The sequence below is a fragment of the Sorex araneus genome, chromosome X (genome assembly GCF_027595985.1).
Source record: "Sorex araneus isolate mSorAra2 chromosome X, mSorAra2.pri, whole genome shotgun sequence".
Taxonomy (NCBI): Eukaryota; Metazoa; Chordata; class Mammalia; order Eulipotyphla; family Soricidae; genus Sorex; species Sorex araneus.
The window spans coordinates 359,972,612-359,991,114 of record NC_073313.1 but is presented as its reverse complement, the minus strand read 5'-3'; the positions used below and the strand labels follow the sequence as shown (position 1 = coordinate 359,991,114).

General features: G+C 51.1%; 1 protein-coding gene across 5 annotated transcripts in view; it reads left to right on the top strand.

Moving 5' to 3' along the window:
• The window catches only part of DTNB (dystrobrevin beta), a 242,437-nt gene that overhangs the window by 70,540 nt on the left and 153,394 nt on the right, over positions 1-18,503 (top strand). For 4 of the 5 annotated variants that reach the window (XM_055121023.1, XM_055121021.1, XM_055121020.1 and 1 more), the window contains 2 exons: positions 3,680-3,765; positions 16,416-16,570. In XM_055121023.1, coding sequence (XP_054976998.1) covers positions 3,680-3,765; positions 16,416-16,570 — 241 coding nt within the window. The remainder of the gene's footprint in view (positions 1-3,679; positions 3,766-16,415; positions 16,571-18,503) is intronic. The other variant, XM_055121024.1, reaches the window with a different exon arrangement.

The window sequence follows — 18,503 nt, the reverse complement described above, 5'->3', positions numbered from 1 at the left end:
CTCTCCCTCTGAGCCACAGCCCTGGGGCCTGAGAGGCTGTTTGGGTGGTATATAGAAGGCCCTGGGTTCAAATCCCCAGCACCACCAAAAAAATTTCCCCAAAAATAGGTTTAGTCTTTGTACTGAACCTGGCAGTGCTAAGGGGCTGTTCCTGGCTCTGTGTTTAAGAGTGACCCCGGCATTGCTCAGGGCATCGAACCAGGGCCCACTGCATGCAGGGTTAGGTGCCTTACCTTATCTGCTGTCTTTTTGCCCCCCTCTCGCTCCCCCCAAAAATGGGAGATTTAAAATAAGGAATACCAAGTTTTATACATTTAGTGTTTCTAGAGTGTGTTGAAGGTGAATTAAAAGTTGTTGAAGTGCCATCATAATTTTTTTTTTCTTTTTGGATCACACCTGGTGATGCTCAGGGGTTACTCCTGGCTCATGCACTCAGGAATTACTCCTGGCAGTGCTGGGGGGTCGGCCGCACGCAAGGCAAACGCCCTACCCGCTGTGCATTGCTCCAGCACCCCCATAGTCATTTTTTAAAGTAGAGAAGTTGTATCTGTTAAACCCTGTTGGAGGTGTTTACTGGTGGGGCTGTAGGTTAATGTTTCCTCCAGAACCAAGTTGGCTGCAGCTGTCCTGCCCGTATGCTGCACTCGCCACACTCCCCCTCGTGCCGATGGGATCTGCTTGCTTCTCAGCGGCAGGGAATCAACATCACTGCATAGTGTTTTTGTAGGAAGAATGTGAGATTTGGAGCCAGAAGGAGCTACACAAACACAATATGACTAACGGTCTTTGATCTTTTACAATGTTTGTTCTTTATCATATCCAGCCAAACAAAAGCCAGTCTTAGTGTTGCACTCAAAATGTGATAGTGGCGGTTCTAGCTCTGAATTCATAATAACACAAGGAGCTTGTAAAAAAAAAAAACAAAACCAAAAAACAGGGTGGAATTTAGGCATTTGAATTGTATCTTTTTGTGTTCTTATTTCTGTTTCTCACTTCACTGAGATTTGTATGGATCTATAACTAAAGATGCATTAAGGATCATCTTGTTATCCACAACACTCATTTGCTAATTCTATTGGGATTGAATTGTGTTACAACAGGATTCTGATTGGCTTAGGGGGATTAACATTTCACAGCAGTTTTGTTTTGTTTTTGGGCTGAAGAGATGGTACAGCTGGGTGCTTGCTTTGCATGTCGCCAACCTGGGTTTGATCCCAGGGACTACGTATGGTTCCGAGTCCCACAAGGAGTAATCCCTGAGTATAGAGCCAGGAGTAAGCCCTGAGCATGGCCCTGTGTGGTCTCCAACACGCCCTCCAATTTAATACACCTGGTGGTGCTTAGGGATCACGTCTGGTGGGGCCCTGAGGGACCATAATTGGGACCAGGGATGGAACTAACGTTGGCCGCATGCAAGGCAGGTGACTCACGTGCTGTGCTACCTCTCTAGCCCTAGCTGTCAAACTTGTTGTTTTTGTACCACACCTGGTGGTGCTCAGGGCTTACTCCTGTGTCTGTCTGAGGAATCATCCTAGCAGGGTTTGGGGGACCATCTAGGGAGCTGGGGATTGAACCCAGGTTGGCTGTGTGCAAGACAAGCATCCTGCCCGCAGTACTATAATATATGTGTATATTATTATATATTTATATACTAGCATATTGGTATATGCTTAAAAATCAACTATCAACTTTGTATATCACAGTTCTCTAATTAAAATAAAAACAGCAGCAAAAAACCAACTCTCACCAGAGCCAGAGATAGTGGATAGGGCTTTCATCCTTCTCACAGCTGACCCTGATTTGATCCCCAGAACCCCATATGGTCCCATGTACCCTGTCAGGAATGACCCATGAGCACAGGGCCAGGAGTAAGCCCTGAGCACCACTGGGTGTGTCCCCGACACCCCCCCCCCCCGGGGAAAAAAATGTCATCAACCGTCTAAACTATCACCAGCTGAGCAGTCATGCTCGGCTCTTGCTCACGAGCACTTCCGGCTCCTCCTCTGCTCTCCAGGCCCGCCCACCCGCTGTCTGACTTCAGGGCGGTGTTCAGGCCTGGTCTGTGTGTTCCTTCTTTCTGGGCCACTTTGCTCTGGGTAGAAGCTGCTTCTGTCCTTCTTCAGACGTAAGCAGTAGAGCGCGTTCTCTCTGTCGGCCTCACCCCGTGGCTCTCGAGGGCCTGAGAAGGCTGGGCACGTTTGGTGCGCGGTGGGTGCTGCCTGCGGGCGCTCTCTCTTGCCCACCGCTGGTCGCCTGTCCCTGTCGCGCTGCTCCAGCCTCACCCCGCGGCCTCTCCCACGCCTGCTCCTGGATGTCCGGAGCGAGCACGGCTCGTTGTGTCCTGAGAAGGGACATCCCCTCTCTGGAGTTTTTCTTTGCCCCTCGGTAGAGAAGGTAGGATATGCGTAAATGCAGGTGGTTGGTGACCAGAGGAAACGGCCCGTCAGAGTTCTGTGCCGTCCGTTCCTCTCAGCCCCTGGCCTCGCTTGGAGGCAGCGGTGGCCGTGGGCAGGAGCCCGGGCTCCTCAGCGTTTCCGGGGGCTTGTGGCACCGTGCTGTGTGAGCCTGGACGGCACCTGAGTTTCTCAGGAACTCTAAGCCTTAGGAGAAAGCCACCCCCGTGTGACCAGTTGCCAGGGTTTCTGCTCCGTCTCCCAGGGAGATGCGGTGAGCCGAGCGAGTTAGGCGTCAGACGGCACAGACATCGGTATTTCCCGGTGGTGCCGGTCCTGGGCACCTTTTAGCCACACCCACTTGGATGGAGGTGTGGCCAGGCCTGTCATAAAGAAGGTTTGGAAAACAGGATTTCCAGAACCAAGATGGTGGGGTACTCAGGCTTGTGCGGGTGCTTTTAGTGGAAGGGGCTCTAAAGGGCCGTAAGGCAAGCTTTATAAGATGAACACAAAAACCATTGTCCACTGCCTGTGATGACAGAAAACCCAGGCCAGCGAGTTGCCTTCTCCTGTGAAGCCTGGCATGGTTGACCAGGTGGATGGGTGGTGGGGCGGGGGTCTCCTGAGGGGGTCCTAGGCCCTGCAGCGGGATGCAGGTTACTGTGGGTCATTCTGCTTTGGATTTTTCAAGTGAGTTCCCGGCCAGAATGAACTTTGCTCTCCTGCCCCTTCTGGGAAGACTGAGACAGAAGTGATGAGCTGCTTAGAATAATCAAAGGTTGCTGCAGTGGAAAAAAAAAGATGAGTGAGCCCCGAAATCTCCATAGCCTCATGGGGCTCCGTCAGCACCGTGTGTGACTGCACGGAGGCCGGGGTTTTCAGCACTGTCCCTCAGACCTCTGCGGCCTCCGGTTTGGAGACTTAAGGACAGCTCAGCTGTGGATCCCATAGGCTGGGCTGCTAATAAATTCACACCAGGTTCATCCATTTGGCCACTGTGTCTGCAGCCATTAGAAACTGCTAAATTGCTAACAGGATGTTTGAGATGCACGCACTTCCAGATGGTTTTCATTGAGCATTTATCACCTCACAGAGGTGGAGGCTTCTGTTACATAAGGGGGGTGGCGGGGAAAGAAAACCCAACCCCCAGATCTAGAGGCTTCCCCACCGGTGATAATCGGGTAGGTAAGTAGGGGGCCCTTGAAAGGTTTGCGACACCTAGTGATGTGTGTGATGGCGTTTGTGGCTCCCGGCTGAGATGATTTCTAATATAATTTGTCTTGCAGTGAGGGCCGAGGCAAGCTGACGGTGTTTTCCGTTAAAGCTATGCTAGCGACCATGTGTGGTGGGAAAATGCTGGACAAATTGAGATGTAAGTATTTTTAATACTCTTTGAAAGATTTTTATTTCAAGCTCGAACTTTCAGCTAGTTTAAAGGAATGTTTTCAGAATTCGGATGATGCCATATGGATGCTTGCTTCCTGTTCCTCTCGCCCTCCCTCCCGCCACCTTAGGGCCAGAGGCTGAGCTCAACAGCGCCACCTACTGGTCAGATGGGAGCATTGACGGTGTGCTTAGTGCTCTCTTGTATTTTGTGTTTTGCCTTGCACGTGGCTACCCTGGGTTCCATCCCTGGCATCCCATATTGGTCCCCAGGCATCGCCAGGAGTGCTCCCGAAGTATGGAGGCAGGAAGTATCTCTGAGCACTGCCAGGTGTGGCCCAGAAACCAAAAGCAAAAGTGCAAGAAATAAAAAACCCTTGTCTTGGGGCTGGAGCGATAGCACAGCAGGTAGGGCGTTTGCCTTGCACGCGGCCGACCTGGGTTCGATCCCCGGCATCCCATATGGTCCCCTGAGCACTGCCAGGGGTAATTCCTGAGTGCAGAGCCAGAAGTGACGCCTGTGCATCGCCGGGTGTGACCCCCCAAAAAAAAGCAAAAAAAAAAAAAAAAAAACCAACCCTTGTCTTTTCTTTCTTTACATACTGACCTACTGCTGGGTGAGCTCCAGGACCAGGGATCTCTCCTAGTGGGGCTTTGGGGAAACATGTGGTGCCAGAGTAGAATCCGGGTTGGCTGCATGCAAGAGTTGATGTAATTTATAAGCTCACAGATACAAGACGTTCACTCAAGCATAGGAAACGTGAATTACAAGACAAACATAACAAATCACTCAAAGCCAGTGAGTGATAAGGAGAAAGCATCTTAAAAGTGGCCAGAAAATAAAGACACCATCTGTGGAGAAGAAGTAAAAAGATAGGGATGACAGTCAATTCAAGCTGAGAGTATTGCGCCAGAGGAATGTGGAGAAATGGAAAGAATACTAAAGAATAAAAACTGTCAACCTTAAAAAAGATTTAGAATAGTGATGCTGACATTTAAAAAGAACTTTTAAATCTTTTAGAAGTATTGCCAAAGTTACACTTGAAGACGATTATTATGTTGCTCGCTTGCAGTGAGAGCCGGGATTTGACGAGGTGTGGGCAAGTCAGTCCTGGTCCCTTTACCTCATGGCTCGCGTCTGTCTGGCGGTGTTGGCTGCGTTGGGGCTGCTCGCCCGTGGCTTGGCATCACATCGGGTACTTAGAGGTTGGCAGCCTGTCATTTCTGTCCGTGTTCTCTCCCCTGCTGCTAGTCAGCTCTGTACTCTCTAAGAAAGGTTTAGCAGGGCTGGGGGGCGGCTCAGCACCAGAGTGTTTGCCTTCCTGCTAGCCCCGAGTTTGGTTCCTGGTGCCCTGAGCACAGCTGGGAGAGACAGTAAGCACGGAGCGAGTCCAGCTGGGTGGGGCCCAGCACCACCAACAAAGAATTGAGAAAGGGAAGAGAATGAAACAGCTTCGGGAGAGACCCCACTTGCATCGTCTGCGCAATGCATGAGTTCAGCGCCCCCAGTTCCAAAGGCCACGGTATCAGTGACTGTGGCCCTGGTCGCCTCTGGCAACACTGCCCCAAGCACAGAGCAGGCACTGTGCTGTACGCCCCCCCCCCCCATTTCCCTCTCTCTTTCTCTCTTTGAGAATAAATGAGATATGTAGTATGATGTGCATGTGAGAAACCACAGATGAATTCCTGGGGGATGGGGATCACAGCTATTTAACTTTCTGCTAAGGGTTGTCATTTAGCCCTTCATCCGCCAGGTACCTGCCGCCACGGAGACGCCAGGCTCTGTGCTCTGGGCCTCTCTGTCTTTCTTTGTGAGCCTTTGTAGTGCTCTGGGCACCCCGTTTCTCTATATTATAGGGTGTCTTCATAGTTTATCTTCATTTCAAAATCAGCTGCAGCGGCTGGAGAGATAGTATAGTAGGGTTGGCACTTGCCTTGCATGTAGCTGATCTGGGTTTGATCCCCGGTATCCCATATGGTCCCCTGTGCCCCGCCAGAGAGTGATCCCTGAGCACTGAGCCAGGAGTAAGCCCTGAGCACTGCCAGGCGTGGCCCCTCCAAAAACAAAACCTAAAAAAACTCCACGTTACTGTAGTAGGATAATTGTTAGTAAATATAATTTTACTTAAATATTGAGTGGTTTTTATTCATATGCTGTCTCAAAATATGACTGTCTTTGAATCTGAAATTTCTTGATATTTAAGAAATTCTACCATGTTTTTCCGAAGATAGAATGATAAGGGTGAAATGAGATTTCTTTCAAGCAAGAAGAAAGTTGGGGTTTTGTTTACTGAGGATGATGCCAGATAAAGACCGCCCATCATTATTGTGGCTTAGAGAAATGTCAACTCACTGCTGCTTGTGACAAAGTACCGATGTGTGTTTTGAATTCTGGGTAAAATCTGGATCAGAACATAGTGGTCTTGTGTGTGTGTGTGTGTGTGTGTGTGTCTGTGTCTGTGTCTGTGTGTCTGTCTCTCTCTGTCTCTGTCTGTGTATCTTCGTGTCTCTGAACTTCCTAGAGGATCCACAAGTAACCATTATTCCAGTGGCACCCAGAGACATGTGCGGGCTGAACGCGGGCAGTTGTGGGCAGGGAGTAAGCATGTCCCCGAGGCAGGGACGGGCAGGGAGAAGGTGCTGTGAGTCACCGCTCCCCGGGGCTGAGAGGGTCAGAGAGTTGACTGTTTTCCGTGCCATCTTCATGCTCAGAAGACCAGTTCTGCCCTCCTGCCTCACTGTTTCCGCACACATGTCCGTGCTGGAGGTTGCGTGTCCAGCACACACAGCACCCCCAGCTGTTGATTCCCGTCTCTACTCTTGGTGGGGCAAGGGCGTCCCAAGCATCGCTCATGGGGCCTGGGGGCCACTCCAGGTGCCACTGAGCCCACTGGGCTGAGTGGGTCAGTGCTCAGACCTGCCTGCCTGGGGAGGGGGACTCTCTAGATGCAGGTGGCAGTGCTTGAGGGACCACGTGGTGCCAGGTCTCAAACTCAGGTCTGACCATGTTAGGAAGGCACCCATTTGCTATCACTCCAGCCCCATGTAATTTATTATATTTTTTTCATGGCCCCTTCTTCTCCTTCCTTATTTATTTTTGGCTTGTCATAGAAGGTGGTGTTCAGAGCTGACTCCTGGCTCTGTGCTCAGGGATGACTCCGAGATGGCTTGGTGTCGGGTCCGTAGCGGGGCCAGGATCAGACGTGGCCGGGCTGTGTTCATGGCTGCCTCTCCCTGTGGTTCTGTCTCTCTGGCCCGGAGGGTTTTCTCCTTTCCCAATCCCCTTTTGATTTGACATGTGCCCTTTGGGCTTTCTTATTTTAGTGCCAAGACAGCGTTTTACGTAACTTAACCAGTACTTGTGTTTTTAGTTTCTAATTTTTTTTATTGGGTTTTTAAGGTCTCTCGGGTTTGGGTTCACAGGTAGCATTTGTTACGATTCACTTTTATAGCGGTTAAGGACTCTATCCTACATGCAGTTAGGATTTCAATACTAATTATTTATTATCTGAAGACGGACTTTAATCATAAGTATGATCAAAACTCAATAACGTCAGATCCATTCCCCCCCAGCCATTAGAGGACCGAAACCTAAATGTAAAGTGCATTATTTAATGAACCATACTCGTCTATTAATTTAACTAAGTGATGTTATTTATCCGTTCCCCTGTTGTACTAAAAGTTAGCAGAGATAATTCCCGCAATTTATTTTTAAATTCTTTTAAAAATTAGGCGTCTATTTCAAAGGCATTCTCATCACACACACCAGGAATGCTGCGAGACTGTTCACAGCGGCGCCCAGGAGGCAGGTAGGGCCCGTGCCCCACGTCACACACCTGGCACCACATATGGGCCCCAACTTCCCCCCCAGAAGGATCCCTGAACACAGCAGGAGTAAGCTCTGAGCACAGCTGAGTGTGGTCCAGAAAGAGAGAGAGAGAGATGTTTATTTGTTGCAGCATTTTATATAAAACATAAAAACTTGAAACAGTTTTGGGGCTGGAGCGATAGCACAGCGGGTAGGGCATTTGCCTTGCACGAGGCCGACCCGGGTTCAAATCCCAGCATCCCATATGGTTCCCCGAGCACCACCAGGAGTAATTCCTGAGTGCAAAGCCAGGAGTAACCCCTGAGCATCACTAGGTGTGGCCCAAAAAGAGAAAAATAAAACTTGAAACAGTTTTAGTGTTCAAAAAATGAGAGTACAGTTATATTTTGAGATCCTCCTCCCCCACCCCCGTGATAACATAATTCCTTTAAACATGTTTCAGGATAAGAAAAACATGTTTCAGGATAAGAATACATAAAGGTAACATAGTTTTAAAATTTTATTATCCACACAGGGAAAAATAACGGAATATAAGCACGTAACAGGCATTTTCTTGGGTTCTAGCATAAACACCGTTTCCTAGCGCTAACAGGTACGACTTCGTGTGTTTTCGCAGTGTTGATCGGCTGCCCTTTGAGGAGCCAGGGCAGGGCTGGCTGCGAGGCCTCCTGCCCTCACCCACCTGTGCAGGGCTGCTACTGACCGTCCGCAGACGGGGGTGGGGGGCCCAGCCTCTGGAGTGAGAAGCAAATGCTTTCATCTGTTCTGAACTCAGCCTCCCCTGCTCAGGCCACGCCTGGCCGGTGTCTGTTCTCCCGTATGCCCTCACTGGACGGCAGTTCCTGGCTAATCGGAATCCGTGGTGCCCGTGTCCCTCGGTTGAGAGCCGGAGGCGAGTCAGAGTGACTTCTTGAGCTCTTCCACCAAGCACTCCCCAGGGGCATCCGCAAGGCGGGCCGGGGAGTACGTGGCTGATGCCTGCCCTCCTGCCTCCCTCCGGGAACAGTCTTGCCGGAATCAACAGGCGCTCGGGTCCCGGGGCACGGTAGTGGTGCTTGGAGCCGTGGGAGGCTGCGGCGTTGGCGAGACACGGCAGGAGATGAGTCTCCCGAGGAGGACAGTGACATGTAAAGCCAGGTGTTTCCACTTGGGGCCCTGACTCATCGCACCACCGACACCTCCGCGAGCGTGTGGTTGGCCACGTGGGCGCAGAGTTCTGAGCTGAGGGAAGATGCGGGAGTCAAACCTGGGCGATGGTCACCAGGAGGATACGGGAGGCCTGAGGGTCGCGCAGAGCAGCACAGCCATGCCCGGGGGCCAGGCCTCTTCATGGTCTGGAGGCGTGTACACGTGTGTCTAGTGGCTGACGCGTAGATTTTTACAAGGAGGAGAAAACTGACTGTTCTACCTGCTAACAGCTAAGGGGAACTAGCTTACTGTCTTCTGGAGGTGTGTATGTTGGGAGAAAGTTACTGGGCAAGTTTTCCAGGGATCTAGGAAATGATTTAGTTGTTGATTGCCAGACTTTAGAGCTACAATAGAGGTTTAAATTTGGGGGGACATGTTAATTAATTTATTTTTTTTAAGTAGCACTGTCGCACTGTCGTCCCGTTGTTCATTGATTTGCTCGAGCGGATACCAGTAACGTCTCCATAGTGAGACTTGTTGTTACTGTTTTTGGCATATCAAATATGCCATGAGGAACTTGCCAGGCTCTGCCGTGCAGGCGGGATACTCTCAGTCTCAGTAGCTTGCTGGGCTCTCTGAGAGGGTTAGAGGAATCGAACCTGGGTTGGCCGCGTGCAAGGCAAACACCCTACCCACTGTGCTATTGCTCCAGCATTAAAAAATATATCTATACTTAATGTACATAGGTAAATGTAGCATTAATTTAGATTCATGGTTATACATCATTTAACACTGAAACATTAACATTAGCAGGGTTTTTTTTTAGTGTTTTCTTTACAGATAAGAGGAACATGAACTAAAAAACCAAACACAAAAATCAAAACAATTTTAACCAGTAACTCCAAAAAAATTAATGATTACTTCTCTTTTGGGAATAGCAATATTCCTCTTATGAAAACAATCAACAGGGTCAGAGATGCAGTGTAGGAGTGAAGATTCTCGCTTTGCGTACAGCCAACCTGGGTTCGATCCCCTGAGCACCCCCAGGAGTGACCCCTGAACACGGAGCCAGAAGTCAGCCCTGAATCCACTGGGCCTGGCCCAGAACTTTCCCTGCCATCCCCCGAACCAATGAACATGTTTCTGCTAGTTCTTTTGTGGTGATAATATATACTTAGGAAGCCGTAATTTATTTTCTCACTAACATGAACTAATTGTCTGGAAAGAATACCTTTTTTATTTTTTATTTTTTTGGCGGAAAGGTTAGTCATTTTTGCTCTCACTTCCCTTTTAGTAGTTGGAATGTCGGGTATCAATTGGTTGTTGTTGGGGTACGCACTGTTGGGGGTGCTCGGAGCTCTACTGACGGGTGTTATGTCTCAGTGGCAGAAGTCTCCGGTCTTGAGTATTTCCGCTGTTAGTGGCCACAGGTTCATATTTTGCTGGTCTAATCTGTTGTGACTACGCTACACGGGAAACTCACCGTGGCTTAAACCCATGGGAATTTGTTCTCTGAAACTACAGCCTGGGGCTGGGAAGCTCCATGCCGCCCTCTGATTAGGATGCCACCCTCTGATTAGGATGCCACCCTCTGATTAGGATACCACCCTCTGATTAGGATGCCACCCACTGATTAGGATGCCACCCTCTGATCTGGGTGCTGCCCTCTGATCTGGGTGCCGCCCTCTGATTAGGATCAGGTCCATGCTCCGGCCCCTCCCGCCTTCCCGCCTCGCCTGTGGCTCTGGGGGGCTGATCTCCGCCAGGCTCGGTGGGAAGGAGAAAGAGAGGCTGGAGCAGGAAAGCGAAACTCCTCCAGGCATCACTGCAGAGCTGCAGCAGCAGGGCCTGGGCCGCCTGGGGAGGGAGAAGGGGAGCTGGAGCGGGTGGCGCCTCGCACGGCCTGCCCCGGCCCACACACAGGTTTCTGTCCGATGGTAAGGGTGCGAGCTCACCCCCCCCCCCAGAAGAGCACAGCCCAGTACTAAGTCCCCAGTTCATTCTGCTTTTAGAGAACGCCGCTTAACCTCTTCATTGAAACACCCTCAAACGCACTTTCCACAGCCTCTAGCTGTGTCCCGGGCTCCGTCCCTCCCTGTCAGCTGGTTGGTGGCTCTGAGTGTGGCGTAGGGCCAGTAGAGCCCTGTTGGGTGTGTGCAGCCCCACCGCCTCTGCCTCTGCTCTCAGCACCATCCCGGGCTAGGAAACTGGGACAATCTTAACTTTTAAATTCCTGTCTTCCCTGATCCAACTTTCCATCCTAGGTTCTTTCTTACACTGAAAATGTCGTGGGAGTCACCCTCAACACGTCACACACAGGTGGACACACAGACACACTTGCCCTCATCTCTGTAGTCTAGATTCTGGCTCACAGGTGCGTTTTTGGGAAGGGTTTCCACCAGCATCTCTGATCCTCTTCTTCCTCTTCTACCATTCCCTAGTATTTTAAGTTTCAGATGACTGAGCTTCTGGGAGTCTCTTCTCTATGTACGCTTATGTGTGGATATGTGTGTTTGGGGAGAGGCTCCCCTGTCAGTGCTCAGGGGTGTTCACAGGGTCACCTCTAGCGATACGCAGGGCAGAGGCCTGATGGCTTCTGTGCCAGGCCTGGCGGTGCTGGGAGCATGATAGCCACACCCAGTACCATGCACGGGCCAGGAGCAATGATGCCAGGGTGGGCCTCAGGGCCTCCTGCGTGCCAGGCGTCTCCTCCAGCCTTGGGCCTGTCTCATCAGCCCCTGATGAAGAGGTATTTTTTTTTTTTTTGGTTTTGGGGCCATGTCCAGTGCTTCAGGACTGGTTCCCTGCTTAGTACTTAGGGGATGATGGAATGCTGTGGAGTAGAACCCATGCAAAGCTTGTGTTTCACAACTTGTGTTTCAGCCCACTGAGTAATCACTCTAGCCTACTAACCACAGTTTTATTTATGTATGTACTGGTTTGGGGCTGGAGCGATAGCACAGCGGTTGGGCGTTCGCCTTTCACGTGGCCAACCTGTGTTCAATTCCTCCGCCCCTCTCGGAGAGCCCGGCAAGCTACCGAGAGTACGGAGCCCGCACGGCAGAGCCTGGCAGGCTACCTGTGCGTATTGGATATTGGGTATGCCAAAAACAGTAACAAGAAGTCTCTCAATGAAAGACGTTACTGGTGCCCGCTCGAACAAATCAATGAGCAATGGGATGACAGTGACACTGACTGGTTTCGGGGCCACTCCTGGCTCTTTGTTACGGGATCACACCTGGCAGTTCTCAGGAGACCAAGTGTGGAGCGGGGAATTGATCCAAGGCCGCCTGTATGCAAGGCAAGTGCATTACCCATTCTAAAAAAAAAAAAAAAAGAAGAATTTTTTTTTCTATTTGGGTCACACCCAACAATTCTCAGGGGTTACTCCTGGCAGTGCTTGGGGTCCATATGGGGTGCTGGGGATCGAACCTGGTCGGCCATGTGCAAGGGAAATGCCCACCCACTGAAGTATTGCCCAGCCCCCCAGTCCAGCCAAAGAAGTTTTAAAGAACTCCTTCCTCTTTCATAGTATTTTTCATAACATCCTTCCCCCACTCCCTGTCAGCACCAAGGAATTATCCGAGACTGCACACAGGCAGGGCATGTGTTCCACCTCTGAGCCAGCCCCCGGGTCCTAGGAAGATACTTCCATCTCTCACCTTTCTGGTGCTTCTCCCTGTGAGTTCCCCTCCCTCTCTGCTCCCTGCCTCCTGCACTAACAGTCCGGGCTTTAGCCTCTTCTCACCCTGCTCCCAACCCGTGGGTGCCCGCCGCCCGCCCCCACTTCGAGGCCTGACTCTTAGGTTTCCGATCCTGGAGATCTTTCTGGACAGTTCCTGCCTGGACACTTTTCTTTTCTGCTTGTTTCTTGGGTCACACCTGGTGGTGTTCAGGGGTTGCTCCTAGCTCGCACTCAGGGATCACTCTCGGCAGTGCTTGGGGACCTGCAAGGGATGCAAGGACTCGAACCCTGGTTGGTTGTGTTCTAAGCAAACGCCCTACCCACAATACTCTCACTCCCGTCCTGTCCTGTACACTTTTTTTAATTGAATCACTATGAGACAGACTCTTACAAAGCCGTTCATGATTAGACTTCATTCACACAGTGTTCCAACACCCATCCCTCCATCGTGTTTATTTCCCAGCACCAGTGTCCCCAGGTTCCCTCCATCACCCCCGCCCCCTCCCCCAGCCTGCATCTATGGCAGGCTCTCTCTCTCTCTCTCTCTCTCTCTCTCTCTCTCTCTCTTTCTTTCTCTCTCTCTCTCTCTCCCTCTCCCTCTCCCCCCCCATACCCTCTCCCTTTCCTTCTCCTACCCCTCCTCGTCCCTCTCCCCTTTTGAGCATTGTGGTTAGCAATTTTGACACTGAAAGGTTATCAAGAATATCCCTTTACCTACTTTTTTTTTTTTTTGCTTTTTTTGGGTCACACTCAGCGATGCTCAGGGGTTACTCCTGGCTTTGCACTCAGGAATTACTCCTGGTGGTGCTTGGGGGACCATATGGGATGCCGGGGATCGAACCCGGGTCGGCCACGTGCAAGGCAAACGCCCTACCCTCTGTGCTATCGCTCCGGCCCCCTTTACCTACTTTTTTAACCCTCACATCTTGTCCAGCGTTGCCCTGAACACTTTCAAACTTTTTTCCTGTATCATATTTTGAGGTTGTATATAATGAAATTTCTTTGGAGCCAGCTCTCTTGGTCTTTGGACTCTTTGTTTTGTGGGCTACACGCAGCAGTGCTCAGGGTTTATTCCTGGTTCTGTGCTCAGGGATCACTCCCTGCAGTCTCGGGGGACCCTGTGTGCTGCCGGGGACCAGACACCAGTGGACGTGCCAGGCACGTGCCCTCCCTGCTCCAGCGCCTGGAGTCGGGACTCGGGAATCTCAGCGATGGCCGAGCTGATTATTCTTAGCTGTCGGGCCTCTTCGAGTTCAGCTTTCTAATCGAGTGTCCTGCCTGTGACATTCATGTAATTGTCTGAATGCTTATGTGCACCCGTGTGCTAGGTAACGTGTCGTGAATGTGGCAGCCCTTAGCATTAGGGATTACTGTATGCAAGTAAAAAACCCACAGTTGTAGGAATCCCGAAGTTTAAATTTCTTGGGAAGAAAAATAAGTCCAGGATGGGTGTGGTCGCCGGGTCCATGATCATCTGGGAATCTGGGACCGGCTTTCTCTGTCTCTGCCGGTGCTGCTGGCGGTGCCGGTCGGGCCCGGGGCTTTCAGCTCGCTCAGCCAGCCCCACCAGCCCGCCTCCCCGGCCTCGTCTCTGTCTCCATTCTAGCTCGTGGTTTGTTTTTTTCAAATTAGGAGCAAAACTGAGATCGCCACAGTGTCCACCTTGGCTGCTGGACCCTGGGCCGTCACAGGTGGCGGGAGAAAGGGATCAGGAGTCGAGGGCTGATTTTTGTTTGGTTTCGAGGTCTCTCCCGGTGGTGCCGGAGTCCAGCCCGGGGCTCGTGCGTGCTGCACGTGCGCTCTGGCCATGTGGCGCGTCCTCTTGACTCCTCGGTGCCTTTTCTTTAACCTGGAGGGCCCTGACAGCTGATTTCCTCAGGGGCTCCCTGTCCAGCATTTAGTCACAAGCCACCCTGCCACCATGCGCGTCACAGGGAGTAGTCTTCCCACCCGGAGAAAAAAGAAGGGATTAGTGCACGGTGCGTGGGTGGGTGCCGCAGTCTCCCCGAGTGACTGGATCGTCACCTGCACCTGAGGCGCCCTCCCAGCTCTCTCTGCGCCTCTCCCCCTCGCTCCTGTGTGGCTTTGCCCTCCAAGGAACCCAGAGCTCCCAGCTGGAACTTAGGATGCATAAAAACTTAGGATATTTTGTTTTGCTTTTTTTTTTTTCTTTTTGGGTCACACCTGGCAATGCACAGGGGTTACTCCTGGCTCTGCACTCAGGAATCACTCCTGGCGGTGCTCAGGGGACCATATGGGATGCTGGGATTCGAACCCGGGTCGGTCGCGTGCAAGGCAAACGCCCTACCCGCTGTGCTATCGCTCCAGCCCCTGTTTTGCTTTTGTATTTACGTGTGTGTGTGTGTGCGTGTGTGTTTGCATGCATGCTGGAGTCACAGCCAGCTCTGCTGAGGATAGCTTTTGAGTCCGATGTACTTTGTACCCCCTTTGCCCCTGGTTGGAGGGCTGCAGGCGGGGGATACTTCTGACAGCGCGGGTGAGCCAGGTGCTGCCCTCAGCTGCAGGCTCACAGCTGTCCAGAGAGCGTGTCCCGTTGTTCCTTTGGTAGTTTCCTGCTTCTGATGCTTCACCCCTGCCGTGTGGGGTTGACCATCTAATAGGGAATTTTCTTTGATTGATGTACTTTTAATTTTTTATATTTAGTAGTTCAAATATAATTTACACAGTGAACCTAAAGAATCTATATATGGTTCATGCCCATTTGATAGACTCATTCACCATGCAAGTACGGAACATGACTTTTCAAAGTACTGTTGAAAAGTACTATTTATTTGACTAAGCATCATGAAATCACTTTCTTTGCTCTTTGTAAGGAAGTTTATACCAAAAAGTAGTTCGTATTGGTTTTGAGTTTTTTTCTTTGTTTGTTTGGGGACCATATCCTGCGATGCTCAGGGCTTAGTCCTGGCTTTGTACTCAGGAGGTTACTCCTGGCGGTGTGCTTGGGGACCTTTTGGAATTCCGGGATCAAAGCAAGTTAGCCTTGTGCAAGGCAACCACCCTGTCACTGCTCTAACTCTCCGCCCCTCACTCACATTTCTTTTTGAGTTGTTTTTGAACTCATAGTTATTTTCTTTTCTCCTAATTATGGGGGTAGGGGAGGAAGAGCAACTAGGAGAAAAAAAACTCTCATTGGAGAGTAGAGACTTTATCCAAGAATATGTAAATATATTAATATTCCCAAAACTTCCTCTTCATCTTTTTTGGTCAGACTTTATGTAGAAGTAGGTGCTTATAGTATTAAAGCTACCTTGGGATAGATTATTATCAGTTCTTGTTATACCTTACTAATTGAATTTTTATTTCCCTTTGGGCCACACCCACTGGTGCTCAGGGCTTTTACCTGACTCTGCTCAGGGGTCACTCCTGGCAGGCTCTGGGGACCATGGGATGCTGAGGATCGAACCTGGGTCAGCTGTGTACAAGGCAAACCCCTACTCGCTGTACTACCACTCAAGCCCCAAATATTTTAAACCTGCTGTATGTTTCTCTTACATTTCTTTCTTCACAGGCAAACAGTACATCCTTAGCATGTGATTGTACAAATGTAATGTAATTTCTTTCATTCTCATCACCCAGTATGTTAATGTATTCATCCACTCAAGTATGCTTATGTCATATAGAAGTAATACATTTATATAAGTGCTGCGAGATAAAGATACTACTCCAAATTCTCCTTGGAAGCCAGCTGAGATTTAAATAAGGGAAAGGTTACAGACCACCAGTTACGCCACTCCGTGGGAGTGGGCAGACAGAGTGTCCGTGTGATCTCGTGTTTAGGGATGATATTTAAGTTGGTGGGAGAGAGGGCCCTGTTAGCAATCATCAGTGTGAATGCAAATACGTCTTAATCTTCGTTGAAACCACACTTGTTTTTGCTACTTTTAATGCTGCCTTTTGCCAGTATACAAATAACATAGAGCCCTTTGTAAACCTGATCTTTCTAGTTTGACGCTGTTTGGTTTTGTTCTCATAGATGTTTTCTCCCAGATGTCAGATTCCAATGGTTTGCTGATATTTAGCAAGTTTGACCAGTTTCTGAAGGAAGTTCTGAAGCTCCCAACAGCTGTCTTCGAGGGACCGTCCTTTGGCTACACGGAACACTCTGTCCGCACCTGTTTCCCCCAGCAGGTAAGGACCGTGGGGTGGAGGCGAGGACTCCTCCCCTCCCGCCCTGCTCCATCCCCTCCCTCCTTCCTCCCATCCCTCCCTTCGTCCCTCCCCTCTACCTTCCTCCTCCATTCCTTCTCCCGGTCCCTCCCCTCTATCCCTCCCCATCCCTCTCTTCCATCCCTCCCCACCCCTCCCCTCCATCCCTCCCTGTCCCTCTCCTCCATCCCTCCCCGTCCCTCCCCGTCATCCCTCCCCATCCCTCCCCATCCCTCTCCTCCACCCCTCCCCATCCCTCTCCTCCATCCCTCCCCATCCCTCCCTTCCATCCCTCCCCTCCATCCCTCCCCATCCCTCCCCTTCACCCCTCCCCATCCCTTGCATTCTTCCCTCCCCTCTCTCCCTCCTCTTTCCCCCTCATTCTCCATCCCTCCCCTCCATTCCTTCCCACCCCATTATCCGTCCCTCCTCTCCTCTGCCCTCTCGCCCTCCCCTCCAGCTTTCCCCACCTCTACTCTTCCCGCCCCCTCCTTCCCTTTGCCTCCCCTTGTTTCCAGTGCAGGAGTGATAGCGCTTTTTGTGGAGGTGGGAGGCAGCTGTGAGTCAGGAGGAGAATAGAAGCCGATAAATCACATTAGAGCTTCTGAGAGGGCTGGAGGGGGAGGATTTTTCAAACAGCATTAGAAATATTTTAAGCGCCAAGTTTTCAAAGGAGTTCTGTCCTTGCTACTTCCCGGGTACCTGTCATATTCCCAAATGAGTTTTTGGCCTGTGAAATATGGGGATCTGGTGCACAGGTTTGCATTGTGCTGAATCACTGCCTCCTGAGCGCTGTAGATATGGCGTGCTGCAGGATCTGGGACCTGGGGGGCCGCCCTGGCATTTTCCTAGGAAAGGAGAGTTTGGCTCCCTCTTCTGTGTGGTGACCTCCGGTGCCTGACTGGGGGGGACGTGTGAGAGAGGGCCCTGAGGGACCGAGCAGAGGACTGTTGTTCAGTAGAGTCTTTGTGCTAGACTCAGAAAGTTCTAGAAAGGGGGAAAACTAAGAGAACAAAATCTGTGTCCAAACAAAGGCCTATCACCCGAAATTATTTTTTTTTCTTTTTGGGTTACACCCAAGGGATGCTCCTGGCTCCGCACTCAGGAATCACTCCTGGCTGTGCTGGGGGGACCATATGGGATGCTGGGGATCGAACCCGGGTCGGCTGTGTACAAGACAAACGCCCTACATGCTGTATTATTGCTCCGGCCCCTGAACTTAATTTTTTGTGTTAAAATTACAAACTTTGAACAGACTTTATTGATGTTGGGGTCGAACAAGGCGACCTTTGGTGCATCAGGAAGGGCGCCTCATTGGCAGTCCGTCACGGTGCTGCCCACTGACCCCAGCCTTGGACTCTGAGGCGGGAGTGACATTGCCTGGCCACCCTCCGGCTTATTGAAACAGGCCTTTGGTGCGCTGTGGGCAGAAGCGGGACCAGGGGGTCCTGGCCGGGGCTGGTGGTCCCGAGAGCTGCCCCACAGAACAGGTGGATGGGTCCGTCTGTGTGGAGTCAGGGGGCAGTGAGGCCAGCCTGCGCCCCAGCCCCACGGGGCCCCAGTAAACAGGACAGGTGACTCGCCCCCAAGAACACACCTGCGGACCACTTGCAGATGCAGAGATGATTTATTTTTTGGCCTCCCGGCATGCAGAACTATGAGGGTTGGCGCCCCCCTCCCCACCGTCCCGAGCTGCAGGGGAGACGCGCCTTCCTGCTTCCCCGAGCTGGCAGCCGTGAGGCTCTGAGGTCTTTGAAACAACGAGCCATGATTCCTTCCAAGCAGTGCTGCGGCTCCCTCTTCTTCTACCCTCCCGTCGATTTTCCAGAAAAAGAATTGACCCCATTATTGATACTTGGCAAGGTGCCTGCTGTGGTTTGCAAAGGGCTGGTTCCCGCATTGCTGCTCCTCCCCG